The 23,995-nt window shown below is 35.7% G+C and overlaps 2 protein-coding genes across 3 annotated transcripts in view; one reads left to right on the top strand and one right to left on the bottom strand.

Annotated features, from left to right (window-relative positions):
• LOC130898121 (1-phosphatidylinositol 4,5-bisphosphate phosphodiesterase epsilon-1-like) overlaps positions 1–23,995 on the bottom strand; it is a 326,140-nt gene that overhangs the window by 51,308 nt on the left and 250,837 nt on the right. For both annotated transcript variants that reach the window (XM_057807182.1, XM_057807181.1), the window contains exons 9-11: positions 19,749–19,927; positions 16,321–16,504; positions 14,030–14,328 (exon numbers count right to left, since the gene is read on the bottom strand). In XM_057807182.1, coding sequence (XP_057663165.1) covers positions 14,030–14,328; positions 16,321–16,504; positions 19,749–19,927 — 662 coding nt within the window. The remainder of the gene's footprint in view (positions 1–14,029; positions 14,329–16,320; positions 16,505–19,748; positions 19,928–23,995) is intronic.
• Positions 409–8,114, top strand: LOC130898124 (uncharacterized). The gene is made up of 2 exons (XM_057807184.1): positions 409–902; positions 7,818–8,114. The coding sequence occupies exons 1-2, from the start codon at positions 609–611 to the stop codon at positions 8,064–8,066; spliced, it is 543 nt and encodes a 180-aa protein (XP_057663167.1). The 5' UTR covers positions 409–608; the 3' UTR covers positions 8,067–8,114.

The following is a 23,995-nucleotide window of genomic DNA, read 5'->3' as shown; positions in this document are numbered from 1 at the left end:
CTTTGTACATTGAATTTTGTGAGTCACTTTATCATCTCTCTGTATTATAGAAGCGCTATTTTCAGAGCATCGTTTCGTTTGGAAACTTAAGAAATAAAATTGCAGTTGTAAAAACGATACAGTGGAAGAAGCAGCTTTTAAAAAGCAGTTAAAAAGTGTAAAATATCATTTATTTAGTTATACGAATTCATTGATTTGCCCTCGTATATTAATAATCTTCTTATGTTAATAATCTGGTTATTTTGTAATGAAAGAAATGAAAACAAGCTACACCGAAGTTGGAACTATATTTTTAATTAATAAAATACCTCTTTGTACGACAGCCATGATTGTAAATTACAGACGCTCCGTTCATAATTTTAATTATAAAATACAAACATTGTTGCATCATTTTAATTGGATTGTTAAATTATTAATCTTGATAATTAAAAAGTTTTCTGTACCGAGAAGAGAATATATTTATTTAATTATTTTATATTATAAACATCAAAAGAAATGAGATAAAGAACATCTAGTAGCCCATGAAATAATGACTTGAACAGAACTGTCAAACGTCAAACGTCTAATATAAAACTCATTACCCGTCCGATTGTATTTTTCTAAGAAAGATGGATATTTCTGAAAAGTTATTGCAAATGGCATTGGAACAGAAAGAAACCGAGAAGAGATCGAAAATGGTTACGGAATTATCGTCAAGAAAGTGCGAATTGCAAAAATCTTTGAGAGATACTAAATCAATGGTCGATATAAAGCAACACGAATTAGATTCTTTGAAAAAAGAATGTATTTCGTTGAGTTGCGAACTACCCGTTTGGCGAGAGAAAGTTAAAATTGCGAAACAGTTTATGGAAAGTTTAGTTAAACAAGTTGTGGAACAGGACGAGATTGTATATAAACTTCAGGTAAGGATATTATTTCCATTAATAATATTTTATATGAATAATGAGGTAATTTTATAATAATAGACGAGTAAATTAGATACAAATTGTTTTTCTTTTCTTAATTGAATGAACAGATTAATTCGAGCGACAAATAAAAGTATGGTAAGATGTAGAGAGATTTAATTTTCTTTAATTAAACAGATCGTAAAAAAATATTTAGCACGGTTGCCACATGTGCAATAAGAAACATTGAAGTTTCGTTTATTAAGAAAAATTTGAAATATTTACAATCATTTAATAGAGAATATCTCAATCACGTCTCAACTTAATATTGGACAAAATAATTTTAAAATTAGACAATCGGTTTCAATGAATACTACGCTTTATAAAACTAATTTGTTTGACAACCCTGTAGTGGAAAACTCCTCGTTTTTATTTTCTATCATCCCATTTTAACTTTGTTAATTTTTATGTCTAGATAGTATTTCATTACAAACTTTCAGCATATTTTTAATTATCCTATTGGCTGAAAATTTTGCACTTCCTCATTTTTGATGACAATAAATAATCCAATGAGAAAATAAATGAAATATTCAAGAATTTTCAAATCAAACATTAAAATTTCATAAGAAACAAAGAAGATTTGTAAGTTTACCAACGTGTTACTAATTCAAAATTGATATTTATTAAGAAAATGAGAATTATGGAAAAAAATTGATATTTATTAGTAGCCTCGGCTGAAATTGAATTTTCATTTTCTGCTAAATATTATTAATTGACGTAACAACGTTTTCATTTATGAATTTTTCGCTTACGATTTATAACAAAAACGCGTTGATGGTCGCGTGGTTAGGTCGTCGCTTTGCATTCAAATGGTCGCAGGCTCAAGTCTGACTGGGAAATGTGCAATTATGTCATCATATATAAGAATTTTTATAATTTTATAATTTTTATTTTTATAACTATTGTGTAATAAATCATTATTTTGAAGCCGAATGAAATTTCGGGGGCCAATGAGTGGCCTCTTACAATCTAATAGTTCGTAGTTCGAATTTATTTAGATAGGTGATTTAGAAAAAACATTTTTCTTAAAGATTCTTACAAATTTTAATTTTAATACTGTTTTTTGTCGCTATAAACCGGGGAAGCATGAAAAAATCAAGTGAATAATGGCTGTATATTCTCATTTTTTATTAATACCTCCATGGATAATTGCTTTTATCTATAAAACCAATGGTGCGTTTCAAAAAACAAACAAAGAATTATTTCCTCCAGATTTCAAGGAAGCGTTCTTCAGGATCTTCTGAATTCACAGATTGTATTAGATTAACCACAATTTAGTCCAATGATGTTAGATCCGGCGATCGAGGCGGCCAAGTACCAACAATATCTCTATTATGAAATACAATTCATACAAGCTGCTAAACATGTTAAAATATTTATTTCTCTGAATCCCACTGTTGTCGAGCTACGATTTGCTTCATAAGTGCGTTATTCGAGGTCTTCGGAATCCACAGATTCCGTTAGAGCAGCCAAATATTAGTCCAGGGATGTTAGATCCGGTGAGCGGGGCGGCCAAGTACCAACAATATCTCTATTATGAAATAGAATTCATACAAGCTGCTAAACATGTTGAAATATTTATTTTTCTGAATCTCGCTGCTGTCCAGCTACGATTTGCTTCATAAGTGCGTTATTCAAGGTCTTCGGAATCCACAGATTCCGTTACAGCAGTCAAATATTAGTCCAGGGATGTTAGATCGGGTGAGTTGGGCGGCCAAGTACCAACAATATCTTTATTATGAAATAGAATTCATACAAGCTGCTAAACATGTTAAAATATTTAGTTTTCTGAATCCCACTGTTGTCGAGCTACGATTTGCTTCATAAGTGCGTTATTCAAGGTCTTCGGAATCCACAGATTCCGTTACAGCAGTCAAATATTAGTCCAGGGATGTTAGATCGGGTGAGCTGGGCGGCCAAGTACCAACAATATCTTTATTATGAAATAGAATTCATACAAGCTGCTAAACATGTTAAAATATTTATTTCTCTGAATCCCACTGTTGTCGAGCTACGATTTGCTTCATAAGTGCGTTATTCGAGGTCTTCGGAATCCACAGATTCCGTTAGAGCAGCCAAATATTAGTCCAGGGATGTTAGATCCGGTAAGCGGAGCGGCCAAGTACCAACAATCTCTCTATTATGAAATAGAATTCATACAAGCTGCTAAACATGTTGAAATATTTATTTTTGTGAATCTCGCTGCTGTCCAGCTACGATTTGCTTCATAAGTGCGTTATTCAAGGTCTTCGGAATCCACAGATTCCGTTACAGCAGTCAAATATTAGTCCAGGGATGTTAGATCGGGTGAGCTGGGCGGCCAAGTACCAACAATATCTTTATTATGAAATAGAATTCATACAAGCTGCTAAACATGTTGAAATATTTATTTTTCTGAATCTCGCTGCTGTCCAGCTACGATTTGCTTCATAAGTGCGTTATTCGAGGTCTTCGGAATCCACAGATTCCGTTAGAGCAGCCAAATATTAGTCCAGGGATGTTAGATCCGGTAAGCGGAGCGGCCAAGTACCAACAATCTCTCTATTATGAAATAGAATTCATACAAGCTGCTAAACTTGTTGAAATATTTATTTTTCTGAATCTCGCTGCTGTCCAGCTACGATTTGCTTCATAAGTGCGTTATTCGAGGTCTTCGGAATCCACAGATTCCGTTAGAGCAGCCAAATATTAGTCCAGGGATGTTAGATCCGGTAAGCGGAGCGGCCAAGTACCAACAATCTCTCTATTATGAAATAGAATTCATACAAGCTGCTAAACTTGTTGAAATATTTATTTTTCTGAATCTCGCTGCTGTCCAGCTACGATTTGCTTCATAAGTGCGTTATTCAAGGTCTTCGGAATCCACAGATTCCGTTACAGCAGTCAAATATTAGTCCAGGGATGTTAGATCGGGTGAGCTGGGCGGCCAAGTACCAACAATATCTTTATTATGAAATAGAATTCATACAAGCTGCTAAACATGTTGAAATATTTATTTTTCTGAATCTCGCTGCTGTCCAGCTACGATTTGCTTCATAAGTGCGTTATTCGAGGTCTTCGGAATCCACAGATTCCGTTAGAGCAGCCAAATATTAGTCCAGGGATGTTAGATCGGGTGAGCTGGGCGGCCAAGTACCAACAATATCTTTATTATGAAATAGAATTCATACAAGCTGCTAAACATGTTGAAATATTTATTTTTCTGAATCTCGCTGCTGTCCAGCTACGATTTGCTTCACAAGTGCGTTATTCAAGGTCTTCGGAATCCACAGATTCCGTTACAGCAGTCAAATATTAGTCCAGGGATGTTAGATCGGGTGAGCTGGGCGGCCAAGTACCAACAATATCTTTATTATGAAATAGAATTCATACAAGCTGCTAAACATGTTGAAATATTTATTTTTCTGAATCTCGCTGCTGTCCAGCTACGATTTGCTTCATAAGTGCGTTATTCGAGGTCTTCGGAATCCACAGATTCCGTTAGAGCAGCCAAATATTAGTCCAGGGATGTTAGATCGGGTGAGCTGGGCGGCCAAGTACCAACAATATCTTTATTATGAAATAGAATTCATACAAGCTGCTAAACATGTTGAAATATTTATTTTTCTGAATCTCGCTGCTGTCCAGCTACGATTTGCTTCACAAGTGCGTTATTCAAGGTCTTCGGAATCCACAGATTCCGTTACAGCAGTCAAATATTAGTCCAGGGATGTTAGATCGGGTGAGCTGGGCGGCCAAGTACCAACAATATCTTTATTATGAAATAGAATTCATACAAGCTGCTAAACATGTTGAAATATTTATTTTTCTGAATCTCGCTGCTGTCCAGCTACGATTTGCTTCATAAGTGCGTTATTCGAGGTCTTCGGAATCCACAGATTCCGTTAGAGCAGCCAAATATTAGTCCAGGGATGTTAGATCCGGTAAGCGGAGCGGCCAAGTACCAACAATCTCTCTATTATGAAATAGAATTCATACAAGCTGCTAAACTTGTTGAAATATTTATTTTTCTGAATCTCGCTGCTGTCCAGCTACGATTTGCTTCATAAGTGCGTTATTCGAGGTCTTCGGAATCCACAGATTCCGTTAGAGCAGCCAAATATTAGTCCAGGGATGTTAGATCGGGTGAGCTGGGCGGCCAAGTACCAACAATATCTTTATTATGAAATAGAATTCATACAAGCTGCTAAACATGTTGAAATATTTATTTTTCTGAATCTCGCTGCTGTCCAGCTACGATTTGCTTCACAAGTGCGTTATTCAAGGTCTTCGGAATCCACAGATTCCGTTACAGCAGTCAAATATTAGTCCAGGGATGTTAGATCGGGTGAGCTGGGCGGCCAAGTACCAACAATATCTTTATTATGAAATAGAATTCATACAAGCTGCTAAACATGTTGAAATATTTATTTTTCTGAATCTCGCTGCTGTCCAGCTACGATTTGCTTCATAAGTGCGTTATTCGAGGTCTTCGGAATCCACAGATTCCGTTAGAGCAGCCAAATATTAGTCCAGGGATGTTAGATCGGGTGAGCTGGGCGGCCAAGTACCAACAATATCTTTATTATGAAATAGAATTCATACAAGCTGCTAAACATGTTGAAATATTTATTTTTCTGAATCTCGCTGCTGTCCAGCTACGATTTGCTTCACAAGTGCGTTATTCAAGGTCTTCGGAATCCACAGATTCCGTTACAGCAGTCAAATATTAGTCCAGGGATGTTAGATCGGGTGAGCTGGGCGGCCAAGTACCAACAATATCTTTATTATGAAATAGAATTCATACAAGCTGCTAAACATGTTGAAATATTTATTTTTCTGAATCTCGCTGCTGTCCAGCTACGATTTGCTTCATAAGTGCGTTATTCGAGGTCTTCGGAATCCACAGATTCCGTTAGAGCAGCCAAATATTAGTCCAGGGATGTTAGATCCGGTAAGCGGAGCGGCCAAGTACCAACAATCTCTCTATTATGAAATAGAATTCATACAAGCTGCTAAACTTGTTGAAATATTTATTTTTCTGAATCTCGCTGCTGTCCAGCTACGATTTGCTTCATAAGTGCGTTATTCGAGGTCTTCGGAATCCACAGATTCCGTTAGAGCAGCCAAATATTAGTCCAGGGATGTTAGATCCGGTAAGCGGAGCGGCCAAGTACCAACAATCTCTCTATTATGAAATAGAATTCATACAAGCTGCTAAACTTGTTGAAATATTTATTTTTCTGAATCTCGCTGCTGTCCAGCTACGATTTGCTTCATAAGTGCGTTATTCAAGGTCTTCGGAATCCACAGATTCCGTTACAGCAGTCAAATATTAGTCCAGGGATGTTAGATCGGGTGAGCTGGGCGGCCAAGTACCAACAATATCTTTATTATGAAATAGAATTCATACAAGCTGCTAAACATGTTGAAATATTTATTTTTCTGAATCTCGCTGCTGTCCAGCTACGATTTGCTTCATAAGTGCGTTATTCGAGGTCTTCGGAATCCACAGATTCCGTTAGAGCAGCCAAATATTAGTCCAGGGATGTTAGATCGGGTGAGCTGGGCGGCCAAGTACCAACAATATCTTTATTATGAAATAGAATTCATACAAGCTGCTAAACATGTTGAAATATTTATTTTTCTGAATCTCGCTGCTGTCCAGCTACGATTTGCTTCATAAGTGCGTTATTCGAGGTCTTCGGAATCCACAGATTCCGTTAGAGCAGCCAAATATTAGTCCAGGGATGTTAGATCGGGTGAGCTGGGCGGCCAAGTACCAACAATATCTTTATTATGAAATAGAATTCATACAAGCTGCTAAACATGTTGAAATATTTATTTTTCTGAATCTCGCTGCTGTCCAGCTACGATTTGCTTCACAAGTGCGTTATTCAAGGTCTTCGGAATCCACAGATTCCGTTACAGCAGTCAAATATTAGTCCAGGGATGTTAGATCGGGTGAGCTGGGCGGCCAAGTACCAACAATATCTTTATTATGAAATAGAATTCATACAAGCTGCTAAACATGTTGAAATATTTATTTTTCTGAATCTCGCTGCTGTCCAGCTACGATTTGCTTCATAAGTGCGTTATTCGAGGTCTTCGGAATCCACAGATTCCGTTAGAGCAGCCAAATATTAGTCCAGGGATGTTAGATCGGGTGAGCTGGGCGGCCAAGTACCAACAATATCTTTATTATGAAATAGAATTCATACAAGCTGCTAAACATGTTGAAATATTTATTTTTCTGAATCTCGCTGCTGTCCAGCTACGATTTGCTTCACAAGTGCGTTATTCAAGGTCTTCGGAATCCACAGATTCCGTTACAGCAGTCAAATATTAGTCCAGGGATGTTAGATCGGGTGAGCTGGGCGGCCAAGTACCAACAATATCTTTATTATGAAATAGAATTCATACAAGCTGCTAAACATGTTGAAATATTTATTTTTCTGAATCTCGCTGCTGTCCAGCTACGATTTGCTTCATAAGTGCGTTATTCGAGGTCTTCGGAATCCACAGATTCCGTTAGAGCAGCCAAATATTAGTCCAGGGATGTTAGATCCGGTAAGCGGAGCGGTCAAGTACCAACAATCTCTATTATAAAATAAAACACCTGTTCAGAACATTGTTTCTCATTCTTTTGTCATTGATTACGTATATTTTCTATATGTTTAATTACCTATACATAAGATATTCTCTATTGAAATCAATTACAACACCCGATTATATTTTATGACATTTTTCTCACTCAATAGTACATTTTTTTATCTTTATCTGTAGTTTAACTAGTACGGACAAAATTTTTTCACATTCGGGGTAAATCTGACGGCAAAATATCCCTATAAAAGGTCTTTAAATCAAAATTAAATGGATGATATACTTATTTAGACAGATTTATGGACCCACATCAACGAATGGATTTCCAACGATTCGAAAGGATTACAAAAAAATATATCTTCTGAAAATCGAATAGCTAAATGTGCGGATACTGAAGAAAAAATCAAAGAAGAGAGATTGAAGCAGATTAAATTGGAGGGTAAATTGCAAGCAATGAGAACGTTCGAAAAATATCAGCAGAAAAAAATTGCCGAAATGCGTCAAATAAAAAATATTATAGATAATGCTGATACGATTTGAATCTTTCGATTATTTACAAAAATAATTTGTTCCGAATGTTGTAAAAAAATTAAATGTAATAACGTAATATAAAATTTTTTAAATACGCTAGAAAATTTATTGAAGCAAAATAAATGGTCGCGGTACAAACAGTATTAATCATAACCGAATAAAAATATCAGTTAATACGTATGCAATTACATACAACGTAATTCCGCGTTCTGTTTAAACATTATCAGTCTGCTTCGTTATTGACGCCTGCCGGAGCATCTAACCAAAATACCTCGAACGGATCAGTACTTTCGATGTTTGTAGTTTGTTGTTAATTACAAACTAAATTTAAATATAATGACATGAAATTATTTGAATTGACATTAAATTCTGATAGTCAGAATAAAAGTGATCAATGCTTCTCATTCCCGTCAAGAAGCCGTAGGACTTTGATGTTGGTGAAGGGGCCCAGCGGCCGTTCTCTTCGGGAGCGTCGACTTGGGCATTTGGAGGAGGGATGGTGTAATGGATGGCTCATTTTAATGGGCACTGAGCAAACAGGGATCTCGGAACCCACTATCGAAAAAGCATCGGTCTTTACCGATATCGAAACTCTGACAGGCGCTGTTGACAAGGTTCAGCTCAAACGCCGCAATTTCAAGGGTTTAGAGAGTGATTGAAATAAAGTAAAGCATAAGAGACTAGTCTGAACAAGTTACGACATGTTTGAATTGAATCATGAGGTATGATCACTTTGATTGCCGAATCTAAATACTTTTGATTATTTATCTCAGGTTCATTCCAATACAGCAACATTAATAAATGTTAGATACGGTTATTGATTCAATTAAAAATTGCGTTATAGAGGGTCAGCATAACTCTCTCGAATAATCGTCAGGTTTCCATGCGAGAAGTCTCGTGGGTCCGTACTTTTTTTATGGTGACGTGACGAGCCGAAGTTATCTGGAAACGCCTGAAGATTTACGTGGGTTAATGGTTAACGATCCAACATTCGCGAATATCCGTCATTTCGTGCATGATGGAGCTTCATCGCGTTACGCGTGCAGGTTTAGGCAGACTAGGATTCGTTGAGTTGACATGCTGTGATTTCTTGCTATGGGGCCTTCTCAAGGATCGCGTTTTTGCAAGAGAACCACGCATCCTTCCCGATGTCCGAACTGCTATTGAAGAATTTAAAACTCTTCATGGATAGCTTAACATGCTTAGCCGGACCTGCTTCTCCATTGAAAAACGTTGCCGTAAACGCATTGGGCATCAATTTAAACACTTAGAACCTTTTTCTTATCCTTTTTGTAATATCTGTTAATAAAGTCATTTTGACGCTGCATTTTTTTCTTTTAATGCAAATCCGTTGCCTGACTTATACCGACTGATCCTTTATATTAGAGTGATTTTTTTGAAAATTTTCATTGACACAAATTTTTACGCAGATAAAATTTTCCATTTCTATAAATTATAATGTGCATCGAGCGGAAGAAAATGGAAAGGTAATTCAATTTCACCTTGTCGGTATATGGTTTATCGCATTTTCCTTTTTCTCGAACCTTGATTGTAACATTGGAGTAAGAAGGCAATGAGTTGTATGTCCTGGATCTAAAATGAATTTATGTCGGCGCCGAAGGATGTTTTTCACGTTCTTGAAATCCTTGTTGTAGGAAATTCAATCAAACTAGCTTAACGCCTTCTCAAATAGGATTGTATATATGTATCAAGGAAGTAAATTATCCTCCATGAATAGACATTTAGTATACTTCATCTATTCTTACTTGAAGGACTATTAGAAGTTACAAAGAATTCCCAACGCAAAACTGATATACCGGGGTGAGTTTCTGAGAAGCAGTGAACAATAAAAATTTGTTTGTTTGTTGTTTGCGCATTCTTAGTAACCCTGGTAAGAAATCAAAATGTCGCCGAAGAACATGTGCGTTCAGATAAAAAATATGATTGTCTAAGGGTCGTTCTACACGAACGACAAAAACGCGACCGGTTAATCATTCAAACACGCGCAAATTTTCGGCGAGTAAATGATTAACTATTCTAGACTATCCAAAAACGCTTTAAATTTGCTGGATTTGATGTGTTGTTGTTTACCAACCAAGTTTATTGAGCATATTAAAAAAAAAGGTAAAAAAGGCGTTGGTTTATCCTAGCCCTAGCCCAGTTGGAACGAATCGCTTTACCTTAGGGACGTACAAAGCGTCGGCAAGTTTTATCCAACATTTCGAATTTATATCTCGGTTTAAATACACCTTGCGTTTCAAATCATGAAGAGCAGGTTGCGCTTTAACTTCAATTATGAACCTTTCTGTATCAAACATACCAATCAACATAGAATTCTTAATTTAAACTCTGTGTTTTTGGGAAAAACGCGTTTTATTTGCCGGAAAACGATTGCGTTTTTCTAGCTCGTGTAGAATGGCCCTAAAGTAAGTTGTGGGCCAAAAACCTAGACTTCCAAAATACAATTTCTATCATAACATTACAATAACTTAGGGCCCATTCTAAAGGATCCACCCGGCAAAAATAAACGATGATTGCGATTTTTTTCAAACACTGGAATGTCATTCTATATCCAATGTGAAGAAATATGACCAATTTAATTTTTCCGAAAAACGTTTTTTGACCCCTGTGGCGCCATGTGGAAGTCTACGTTTTGAATACGATATTTCAGCATTTCAAGTTGTATACTCGTTTCAAACGGTCGTCATTATGGCCGAAATTGACCTATCGGGACAAATTTTTTTGTAGAATGTGTCTTATTTATTCTACTTTCACCTGGTGCTCGCAGAATTAACATTGAATCTAAAATTTTCCGGTAAATCCGGAAAAACTACAAAAATCACTTTTTGCGCAAAAATCGATTTCTAAAAAACTTTATCATTATTTTGCACGAATTTTGGATATGTTTTTCATTAACCCCTGACCAACCTTTTTGCCAAACGGCAGTTAACCAAAATGCTCCGATCGGAAAATACGGCCACGCAACGAAAATGTCGGTTTTGACCTACCCAAGCCTCACAGACGTTATATAATTCAAACTCAGCGCTTATAATGTAGATTTTATCGTAAAACTAACAACTCCATCGTATTCTAAGTGAAAAAATACAAGGAAAACATATATAAATTTAATTATAAACATTTTTAGTGGTACTCAGTCTATCCGACAAATAAAAATCGTCAGACGCTACTCATTTACAAGTCCCTCAAAAAAAATAAATTAGACAGTGAGACAGAAATGCTTTATTGTTAAAAAATTCTTACAATTTTTAGACAAAAGCTTGTAAAAACTGAAAAATAAACATAAAAATAAGGTGAAACTAATAAAATAAAATTTCAATATACAGAAGAAAACCACAATGAATAACAAACTTATAGGTAATAGTAATAGGTTATAATTAATATATAAGTCCATAGCAAAATTAAATTAGTATGCAGCTTGTCCGGAATAAAATATTATTATTAGAATAGAAATCGTTTACAGAGTAGGTACTTTCCAGTAAATATGCCCTCAAATTATTTCGGAATGCGTGAAAAGATGATATCGATTCAATTTCAATTGGCAAGTGATTGTGCATTTTTTTGCATTGTAAAATATAGAGCCCTTGAGGTCGTGCTCCGCATTCCAAAGCGGAAAGCCGTGCAACGATCTTTCTGAAATGGGAGAAGCGTGATTACGAATTAGGTCAACCGATTCAAAGATGAATAAATAAGGAAGAGTCAAAATTTTCAAACTATTAAAGAAGTTCCAGCAGTGTAGTTTGTAGTTTGAAAATTCGCTCAAATTGAGTCGCACCACACGTGCCCCAAAATAGAAGGGCATATCGAAGATGCGACTCAATAAGGGCATAATAAACTGTAAAGGAGGTAGACATTTTCGTTGCGGGGCCGTATTTTGGTTAACTGCCGTCTGGCAAAAAGTCAGAGGTTTCTAAAGAATATATCCAAAAATTTTTTATTCACTGTTAATTCTCAGAACACTAGCTGAAAGTAGGTCAATTTGGGCCATAATGGCGGCCGTTTGAAATGCTTAAATAGCGTATTCACAATGTATATTCCACATCACGCCCAGGGCTCAAAAAACGTTTTTCGGAAAACTAAAAGTGGCCATATTTCTTCAATTTGTATATAGAATGATATACCAAAGTTTGAAAAAGATCGAAGACGTCGATTTTTTTTCCTGGATGAATTCATTTAGTTATTTTTTGCGTTTCAGTGTAGGGGTGGCAAATGATTGAGTTGGTAGGTTATGCGTGGTCTATTTATATCAGAATCATTTAACGGACATATTTCAGTATATATTACAAAATTTCAGTTTGACTATGGAGAGAGTATTTGGTCGAAAGCTGAGATTAGAATAATCAAAAAACCAATAAACTGAAGTTGAGAAAAATCTATGTTTTTAGCCATTATAAACATTCCTGCCTCCTAACTTACCTGTTGTAAGTCCTACTTTCTCCCTACATTCAAAACGAATCTAAAGGAACGTCATTTTGAGGTATTAGGAAACTTTCAAATGGTTTCAACTGACCAGATGAAGGTTATCCGGGTATCTGCTTCCAATGTGACTACAAGGAGTGGAAGAACCGTTTCCGAAACTCCGTGACTTCTTAAGGAAATCACTCTGAAGGGTTACTAATTCAAAAAATAAGTTTCCTAATCTAATTTTCACAGCTCCTAGAGTAGCTTTACCAATCGAAAGTTTGACAATAATTTGATTTCTCTAGTAATAAAAAACAAAAACTAACGACGCCGTCAAAGTATACGTTATATCGAACTTCGTAATATAGTGAAAATAAAAAATTACATGTAGTACAACTTCTTACGTTTTGTAGCGGAGGAAACTGGATTAAATGTATCAGTTTCCAGGGAAATAAATGAAAGTATCTACGAGGGTGTTTGGAAAGAAATTTCAGCCATTTTAGATGTTCAGTTTTTATTTGACTATTGTATAAATCAGTCGTTGCATTGAGCCGTCATCAAATAGTTGTTTTTGAAAGGCAATACGCCTACGCAAATGGAAGAGTTAGACACTACGTACGAAGACTTAACCATCATTTACGACTGTAGAGCTTTACATCCCAATTTATTAAGTCACCAAACATCAAACCAAAATAAACGCTCATTAACATGTCAAAAAGTTTTTGTACCGAATCTCCCACGAGCTTGAATTATTACTCGGTTGCAATTTGTTTACGAAAATTTTCCTTGGCCAAAACTTGGAGAAGTTTCAAAAAATTAACATCTCGAATAAATTTTGGGAAATAATTCAGGTTCTAGGAAGATCACGAGTGGAAATTATTGGAAAAAGTAGTTGAAACAATGCAGATTTACATAGTTACAAATCATGACAGTTTCGTGGTTGAATAATCTGATTATTTTGAAGTACTTGAGTCAAAACTAGATGAAGTTTCATTAAATATCTTCTACACAGAACTAAATCAATTTAAATACATAACGAGAGGAACCGTGCTGCCTGTAGCAATGACTTTGTGGATAATTATAGCTTCGTCATGAAATCAATCAATACTTATGTCGTCAAAGGGATACAAACGAAGAACTTACCTCAATTAGAACGTGAAATATGCAGCTTTGAGTGGAGAAAAGTCATTTCCAAAAAATGTCCTCACTTAACTCTCCTCAGACTCGACCAATTCACTCATATTATATCTCAGATGAAAGGAATTGATTTACTGAATGTTCTTAGACCAAACTTACCTCAATTAGAACTCGAAGAGATCTATGAACACATCGGAAAGGAATGAGAAAATAGTCATAACTTAAGAAGGCATAAGTTGAGAGCTTGTTGATAAATCTAGGCGGTCAAAAAGGAAAAGAAGCAGCTAGTTGACTATTCCAAAAAGAAGTCAAAATACGTATCGATCAAATTATAAAGTGACAAAACATTCCATCTTAGTCTGTTTATATATAATCAATCCCACAGCTTCTCATCCCCATAAAAAAATAGAACTCACCCATCGTCTAATGTAGTACCGGTACTTTGTTCTCCAGACGTTTGTAACGCCAGCTTCGTAAGTAGACCTGGCGCCAAAGTGTCTTCGGGATTAAATGATAGATTAAAATCAGTAGTGAAAGGATCCGTTGATTCGTTGGATGATCCAGCCTTAAGACCACTCCAACTTGGTCTGACCCATGTTAAGGTCGTCGAGGATCTATCTAAACGAAGATAGAGTAGAACGCCTTTAGTACCTGAAGGTGGAGAGGGCCCTTCCAAACCTTCCCATATAACGCACGTACTACCGTGGTGGAGGATCTGGAAAAAATGCAATTTTCAAATTTACTTTTCAGTTTAATGCAAACTTTCTTCAATTTTATTGTAGTTATCATCTTATTCATCTGCTGGTTATTATAAAACAAAGGGAAATTGATAATTATGGAGATAAAATGAGAAAACAAATTGTTTAGTTAGTATTTGCTGTTAGAGGTTCTTTAATAATTGATATTTGGCATAAAAGTGGGTCAAGGTCATCTAGTTATGCGCGGGATAATCAAAAGTGCACCTCATCGTTTCGTAATGTCACCATTCACTACTTTCTGCTCAACCAACCTAATGATTTAATTTTGTAAGTGTGTAAATTCAAATACGCACAGGTATTTTCATTTCTCTTCTAGATAAGATTTATTCAAGTTTGCATATAATTCTTCCGATTGTGGACAGATCAGTTGCTCAATTGTGTATCTCTCCATGATTGAATCTAGCAGAAGGTTGAAGAAAAGTAAGCGTCAAAGAAATTTGCTCAAAAAACTTGACGTAAAGGTGTTAATAACATCTATAACGTGCGTTAAGGTTGAAATATTTCATGTCATCTACATCAGTGAAAAACTTTTTCATTTTCTCGTCCAATTCTCTAGCTAAATTGACCAACAGACTCCAAAAGCAAGGTAGCAGCAGTTATAATTATTGCACCGACCACTTCTTTCTTGTTTACTTTACTCAGCTTCGTTATTTTCTTCTTCTTTCTTCTTCAGCTTTGTTTGAGGTTAGGAAATGTCAAACGACGTGCAATATTCGTCTATGTAATATTTTTATCTTGCATAGCATTGGATCCAATTTCCTGCATGTTATCTTGCAAGCAATTCGTTTAGTTTTAAGATAGACATGTTTTTATGAAAAAGACAAAAGACGTATTAGCAAACCTTTCTCATTTTTCAAGAAGTTTCGAATCATAAGGGTTGTGCGAAAAGTACCAAGTTTTCAATGAGCTAGAGCCGCGAATGAAGGTGTTAGATTGAATCCAATAACAGTGCCGTACTTAGTAGTTCCACCAATCTCGAGCTTGTCTGTCACCTGGTGGCCATCAGAGATAGTAGTGCTGAGCACCATTCCCGCCAAGTCCCAGGCTGGATCAGTAAAACGGTTTTTCCATACAAAAAACTTACTACTCGTGGAGATTCATTGGAAATTAAGTGAGGTTTACGGTGAAGAGCTCATCTCCGTTCAGGACGTCCGCAAATGGTGCACGAGGGGTCCCACGGAAATTCACGATGAAGAACGGATGCAAGACTGCCAATTTTAACAGTGAGCTGCTCAAAGATCGAAGTGTCACTGTTCGCGAACTCGTTGGATGTATTTCTGAAGCTTCCCATGGCACTATTGAAAAAACTTTAATAGAAACGTCAGGTTATCGCAAAGTGAGTGCTCGTTACGTTTCCTGAATGTTGACTGACAGACACAAAAATGATGATGAAAAGATGAAACGTGGCGTCACTCCAGTTCATCGCCAATAAATCAATTCAAAGAAACTAGGCATTAAAGGTTCTGGCGACTGTGTTTTGGGATCGAAAAAGGGTACTCCTTATCGATTTTATGCAATCTGGGACGCACAGCTTATGAAGACATTTGGGTGGACTGGTATGCTCCATCCTCCGTTGTCCTCCGTACAACGTAGACTTCGTCCCCAGCGATTATAATCCTTCCACAAGCCGAGAGAACACTTAAGTGGTAAACGCTTCAAACGCGACGATAATGTCTGAGGTGTGATAAAACGCTTCCACAACGGTTTGTCGGGAGACTTTAACTTATGAATTCTAAAGTCATAATTGTGCCAAAAAGATTGAAATAATGTTGGAAAATAGACAACAGTGTGACAACTTTTCAACGATGTATAAAGTGATACCAATAAAAACCTCCGTAATAAACATCGAAGAAAAACCTTGGGCGATTTTTAATGTGCCTTTCTCATTTGATACATTTTCTATTCAACTTTGAGAACAGCGGTAATTGACAAATGACAGATGACCTAACCTGTATGACATGTTGATCTATTTTCGTTAATGGCGACGATAAGCACACAAAGCTAACTCCATGGTCGTGTACAAGTGGTTGTACAGGGTGATAATCATCTACATCACAGTCGTATTCGGCGTCCAGTTCGACTTTTTCCGGGGGTCCGAACGCTAAAACGCGTTGTTCATTTATAGCTGATGACCTAGAAAGAGAAATAACATAATCATTAACTTTTAATAGCTTTTTTATAATTATAAATTTTTCTCAAGGTATCAATAACGGAGTTCAAATTTAATATGTACCTTTCCTCTAAGGTATGCTACTCCTGCAACATTTAGGGGAAATTCTTGGCGAAATTCTCATGGTCGATGGAATCCTAATAATCATAAACCCTTCTACCTTTTCTCCCTGTTTCTGTTGTTAATTGGATATTCCGTTATATCCCTAGATATTTCGGTCTGAAATTTTAACACTCCTAAACCAATTACCGAGTCAATGTAATCGATAATAGGGGTAATCAAATGATGCCTTTAGAGGACAAAGGAAGCTTGCGAGATGACCGTCAAATCATGAACTTGATTGTGGTCTATAGTTAATATAATTAAGTCTCGGAATCGGCCATAAATAACATTATAATGAAGTGTTAAATCAAGGTGAATAAACACACTTTTTCAAGTTTACCTCCAATCTCTGATAACGATAACTTGGTTATCGAAACGCACGTCAGACAGTGTGATTGTGAGTATTGGTGTAGTGTATACAGTGTGTTCAGTAATGAAACCAATTAATAATTTATATTCAATAAAAGTAGGTTTGTTCTAATTGGAAGAAATATAAAAAGTTTGATGTCCATTTCGAAGATTCAATACAAGATGTTTTCAAGATATTCAATGACATTTGACGTTTTAAACGTTTGACGTTTTACACATTGTACCAACCGTTTTATATTGTTTTGTACTATTTCAATGTTTGACGTTTTAACGTTCTTTGTTTGGTGAAAGTGTATGTTGAGGTGATATTTGGACACTTTTTTGACCTTCTACGCAGTGAAACGGAAACATAGAATTAACAGAATATATATAGAATAACAGAAGATGGACGAGTAGAACGCGTACTAAGAGGTGGAGAGGGTGGGATCAAAAAAAGAGGAGGACCAAGAAAAAATAGTAAGGTTAGAAGAGATCTGAGAACAGTGGGAATGAGAAAATTGCAAAAATGAAAACAAAGTGTGAAATATCTCGAAAGCGAGAGATAGATGGCGCTGACTATACACATACCGCGAAATTCAAAGTAGCCGCTTGCATAAGGAGGCGTCTCCACTCGTGAGAGCTCTTCAACTGATATAGGTTATGAGTTTGAGAAAGACTTGTATGACACATTTTATTTTTATCCTCAAATTTATAAAAACTTCATGATTTACAAACAAACATTAATGCACTATAGATATAGATTCTATTCATAAAGTTAAATTCAAAAAGTAATGACCTAATCAACCGGCTCTTTGAATGCGTATTTTCGAGATAATCTCATCAAATTGGATGTCGTTGTGGATACGAAACGTCGATATCTTGCATTTATTTTCGAGACTTGTAATTACATCAAGATTAGGTCGTTTAGGCGTCTCGTTTCTCTGCGTCCTTACCATGAAAATCTTTTGTTCGTGACTTTGATCTACTTCGAGCACAACTTTTTATAAACTTAGTCCTATTTATTGGATGCTCAGTCTTGATATACGAGGGCGGTTTTGAGGAAGAGTGAGTTCACTGTAAGGAAGCTATTTTACTATTCCACAAAATCTGTTTCTAATTTTACACGCTTGGTCCAGAGAGTTTCCAATTACCTCATCAACTTGAAATCGCTTTTCATCAAGCTATTTTTTGGTTACGAAAAGTAATTGAACGCAGTTTATGTGTGTTGTAACGACATGCATCAGCTTCCGCTATTTTTATCATGAAGATAAAGACATTATTTATTAGTATTAGTTGTCGTGACAAAATTTATTATAAAATCGAATATTATTTTCAAAAAAGCTGAAAATACTTTTCTATATATATATTATGAATGGTGTTCCGACTCACCAAAACTGATATTGGAGTGAACATAATTCCCATTACGTAATTAAAGCAAAAAGGCAGTATTTGAAAAAAGTAAATGTGTAGTGTACCATTTTAGAAGTAACGTTATGTCAGTTACTCACAAATTTTGCAAAGATTTATGGTTGATCTTTCTTTGAATATAGGACAAACTCATTTCTTTCAACATGATAGCTGCCTTGCACATTTTACACAAAGGAATGCTGATTGGCTTAATAATCAACTTGGAGAAAGATGGTTTTGGAGAATGAGTATGACATGTTGGCCTACTAGATCCCCCATTTCAGAAATCTTTGATTGTTATTATACGCGGAATCTGTTCCTTATAATTGTTAGAAACGTTTTCTACAACGAAAGTTGTATTTTTTTCTTAAGTTCGACACCAAAACGTGTCTATAAATCAGTATAATATCGGCCAATTATCATTTCCTTTTTTTTGAATAATAATCAGCGAAGATAAGCCGTTTGTGTTCTGCAAAAATTATAACCAAAAATGAGAAGCACGTGCCTTGGTTCATTGTTTCACCCATCTTTTCACTGCTGTGGTATCTCACATTTTATACATAAAAATAAATAGAAATATCAATGATTTTTGTCGAGCGTACATTAAGGATGAATTTGTATTATAGACCAGACAATCTCAACAAAGAAAAACCAAAACTTTCCTGGGGATGTAATACCCAAAAACTGCCATCAGAAGGTTTACAGATGGCTACAAAGTAGAGGAGTTGAAAAGCACAGATCCAAAGAATTTGAAAGCTTGGGCAAAACACCAAATATATTTTTATCAGTTCCAAAAGATTATCACCTTGTTCGATAGGCAAGCAACCATTAGAGTTCTGAGCTGTCATAAGATCCATCTGGTCTGGGAATGCCTGGAATGAGCTTGGTGAGAGGAATGGAGTTACCTTCTTATGGGACTCATTGAAGTGGAAGAGAATGAAATAGACTAAAATAGAAACTGACAAAAACCTTTCTAGTATCTCTTGTATAATCGGCTACAGGACAATAAAGAAAACACTAGGAAAGAAAATAGATAAGGGTAGAACCATTTATGGAACAATCTACAGGGGTGGATATCAAGATACTAGAGCCTATGGAGCTTAACAGAATTACACCTGGGAGCGTATGAAATAGGAAATGAAGATCCTGAAGTTTTTGAATGGAGTGGAATTGATAAATCAGCTATAACCAATAAGCGTTCCTAGTTTGACAACAACAAAAAGTGTTAAAATAAATTTTTTGAGTCTCAGTGTAGATATAAAGTTATTAAAATTCTTGAAAAGACAAATTTCTGTTTAATTCCATTATTTTTCGGTTGAAAACATTGTAAAGACGAAAAAAATTACTCACTTAAGATAATCGATAAGATTGAAAGTGGGCGAAAGACGATTTCTACTATGATAATGTTGATGGCACAAAGATATATGGTCCATGACCGCCTGCGTGCGGTATATTTTTTCCAAATTGATCAGTCCTCCAGGACCAATTGTTGTGAAATGATGGTCTTCTCCATTATAATCTGATATGAACTGTAACAAATATACAAACATATTAATGAAAGTTTTAGTTTCCAGAAATTTTCAGTACGGTGTATATAATATCGTTATTTTTTGCTATGTTTCTGGTATCCTCTACCAAAATTTTTAATAAATCTGATCGATAGATATGTTTAAATACTAAAATAAATAACAATATATCGAATGTTACTTAAGCATCATTTTGTACCGGACTGTCGACTATGTCTCGGCAAAGGATTATATTACAGCTTCAGAGATAACTAGAAAAGTGACCCGAGAATATTTGGAAATTATTTTCACAACCACCAATAGAGGGCGTATTTGAAAGTATGGAATTAAATTAGTTGTTAATATTTGGGGAACAAAATCATAATAAAACGAGTTGATTTAGCGTTCTAGGTTGTAAAATCCATTTATCGAGGTTGTTTTCAAGGCTGTTAAATCCGTTTTCAAGGTTCTAGATATCGGAAGTAAGAGTTGATTTGGCATTTTCTACGTTGTAAAGTCTATTTATCGAGATTCCAAATTTCGGCTTAGAGTTTTCAAGGCTGTAAAATCCGTTTATCAAGGTTCCAGATGTCGGAAGTATGAGTTGGTTTAGCATTTTCTACGTTGTTAAATCCATTTATCGAGATTCCAAATTTCGGAAGTATGAGTTGGCTTAGAGTTTTCAAGGCTGTAAAATCCATTTATCAAGGTTCCAGATGTCGGAAGTACGAATTGGATTAGCGAGATGTCGGAAGTACGAGTTGGATTAGCGTTTTCAAGGCTGTAAAATTTGTTTTCAAGGCTGTAAAATTCGTTTTCAAGGTTCTAGATATCGGAAGTAAGAGTTGGTTTAGCATTTTCTACGTTGTAAAATCCATTTATCGAGATTCCAAATTTCGGCTTAGAGTTTTCAAGGCTGTAAAATCCGTTTATCAAGGTTCCAGATGTCGGAAGTATGAGTTGGTTTAGCATTTTCTACGTTGTTAAATCCATTTATCGAGATTCCAAATTTCGGAAGTATGAGTTGGCTTAGAGTTTTCAAGGCTGTAAAATCCATTTATCAAGGTTCCAGATGTCGGAAGTACGAATTGGATTAGCGAGATGTCGGAAGTACGAGTTGGATTAGCGTTTTCAAGGCTGTAAAATTTGTTTTCAAGGCTGTAAAATTCGTTTTCAAGGTTCTAGATATCGGAAGTAAGAGTTGGTTTAGCATTTTCTACGTTGTAAAATCCATTTATCGAGAATCCAAATTTCGGCTTAGAGTTTTCAAGGCTGTAAAATCCGTTTATCAAGGTTACAGATGTCGGAAGTACGAATTGGATTAGCGAGATGTCGGAAGTACGAGTTGGATTAGCGTTTTCAAGGCTACAAAATCCGTTTTCAAGGTTCTAGATATCGGAAGTAAGAGTTGGTTTAGCATTTTCTACGTTGTAAAATCCATTTATCGAGATTCCAAATTTCGGCTTAGAGTTTTCAAGGCTGTAAAATCCGTTTATCAAGGTTACAGATCTCGGAAGTACGAATTGGATTAGCGAGATGTCGGAAGTACGAATTGGATTAGCGTTTTCAAGGCTGTAAAATTTGTTTTCAAGGCTGTAAAATTCGTTTTCAAGGTTCTAGATATCGGAAGTATAAGTTGGCTTAGTATTTTCTTCGTTGTAAAATCCATTTATCGAGATTCCAAATTTCGGAAGTATGAGTTGGCTTAGAGTTTTCAAGGCTGTAAAATCCATTTATCAAGGTTCCAGATATCGGAAGAACTTCCGGTTTTACCAATAATGCAATTTGTTATTTCGGTTTTTTAAAATAAATTTATGAATTAAATTCATTTTGGGGAGCGTCTATTTTTAAAAGATGGGAGCTTGATTGAGAAGCGGAAAGACGTACAATAAGAAAAAAGTCAAAAACATTTTTTATTTATTCAACATTGATTCACATTAGAATTGGGAATTTTCTTTTTATGTGGTTAAGCAGATCTGTGAACGGATCCGTTTTCTGATTAAATCAGATCATGTTAGTTGAGGATTTAATTTCGTTTGGTCCATAAATCCAATTAAAAAAAGCCACACCAAAATGCAACTAATCCAATTGGTAAAACTTAAAATACAACTTCTAGAATAGTGGCCCATCGTCGCATCATGGTATCTTGATACCATCATTGCTTTTTTCCAGAGAGGATTCGCTTTGTTCTGTACTTTTTTGACTGTTTTTCTTTCGATACATGTAGTGGTGAATACAGTTTTCTTCTACTGTTATGAACCATTTGCCTTAGATCTTTAGTTCGAGGTCGGAAACTTTCACATAACCTTCCTCTCAAAGAGATTGTCCACTGTACAATATGTATTAGTCAAGAGAGTACTTCATAATTACAATTATTGTGATTTTATAGAAAGAAAAATACCATTAAGTACAAAATTAACAATGCGCACACGTCCCAAAACACCTTTTCCGAATGTGTCTTATATTGAAATACATGTTTTACATCGAAAAACAATTTACAAAGACATTTATCGATTGAAAAATCGAAGAAAACAATCACTTATACAAAGAACTTTACTGAAAAATCCATAAATTGTGTCTTATTACGTAATACAAGCAGAATTTGAACGTTCTCTCATTTCATACAATTTACATAGCGGAACGTACTTAGTATGCGATGCAAAACAGAAATGTGAACTTAATTCTCATGTACGTTAAATAGGACGTGACCTATTTCGAGAGAAACGGTCTCAGTCATCGCTCAATCTTGAATTGAATGAAAGCAAATCATACGTAATCTAGTTAACTCCTAGAGCATCTCATACTCCAAGATAGTTTCTACATATGCACATTGATAACCATACACACTATATTCAAGTATGTAGACTTTAAGCATAAATATTGACGGACATTCTTTATAACTCGAGGTATTGATTGCTTAGAGAAGTTATCGTGAAAAAAGACCTGCAGGACATATGAAAGTGATTTTTAAAATGGATTTTGTTAATCATTCGGCATACAAGAGTGTAATATGTATAAAAACCAATTTTCTAGAGTCCCTTCCACTGCTGACCAAATAATCTAGATCCAATTACCACGTTTTTTGGTCAATACTTCAAACTGATAAATAGGGGAAGATATCAACTTCAAAGCGCATGTGGAAAAGACAACAAAGAAGGCAAACGACAAGTTAAGCGCTCTCTTTAGATTAATGTAGAGGGATAAAATAGAAAACTGCTCTATGTAGTCGTACAATCTGTATTGCTGTACGGATCATCGATTTGGAGAAGACAGTTGCATCAGCTGCAATTCAAGTCCTCACAGCGATCTCCCCAATTAACCCTATTGTCGAGGAATGAACTAAAATCGAAAAATTGACTGCCGATCGAGAATTGTTTATATCTGTTATTAAGCAAGCAACACTTTTAGCATGACAAACAAGATGGAACGGAAATGATACTAAGGGACGATGGACCAAAAAACTGATCCTTAATGTTGAAGTATGGTAAAAATGTCCACACCGCAGAGTAAATTACTTTTTGACACAGGACACGGATCCTTCGGTACCTACACGGAAAGACTTTCAAAGACAGAGAACACCTGTATTGTTTGCGGCGCTCAAGATACACCAGAGCACACTCTGTTCCAGTGTCATAAATGGGATATATTGAGGGAAAGGACGCAAACGAAAATAGCAACAACGTTAACCATAGAAAACCTTATAACCATAATGGTAAGAAAGTTGGCATATAATGGAAAGCATGATCAACGAAATAATGTCTACCAAAGAAAGCGAGGAAAGAACAATACAACAAGCATGACTAATTCATATATGTCAATGAGACCGTAAATAGCTGAATGAGAAGTCCAAGAGGATGGTGGGTTTAGTGGGTATTGACTGATTTTTATCGACGACAAACATCAAGTGTGAATTTGTTCATTATCTATTGTCCATGATGGTATACAGCAGAGCTCGGTACTCGGACCCACCATTTGGAAAGTCTTCTACAATCATGTTCTGAGTAGTCATCATGAATGTGGCGTGGATACCGTCGGCTTTACGGATGATCTAGCAAATGTGATCAGAGCAGAAAACATGGCAGAATTAATAGA

The sequence above is a fragment of the Diorhabda carinulata genome, chromosome 9 (assembly GCF_026250575.1).
Source record: "Diorhabda carinulata isolate Delta chromosome 9, icDioCari1.1, whole genome shotgun sequence".
Classification (NCBI taxonomy): domain Eukaryota; kingdom Metazoa; phylum Arthropoda; class Insecta; order Coleoptera; family Chrysomelidae; genus Diorhabda; species Diorhabda carinulata.
The sequence above is the reverse complement of the archived record's forward strand: the minus strand, read 5'-3'. Positions and strand labels throughout refer to the sequence as shown.

Coding starts and splice junctions, on each gene's coding strand:
- LOC130898124 (XM_057807184.1), top strand. CDS start 609: ATGGATATTTCTGAAAAGTTATTGCAAATGGCATTGGAACAGAAAGAA. Junction 903..7,817: donor AGATTGTATATAAACTTCAG/GTAAGGATATTA, acceptor ATACTTATTTAG/ACAGATTTATGGACCCACAT.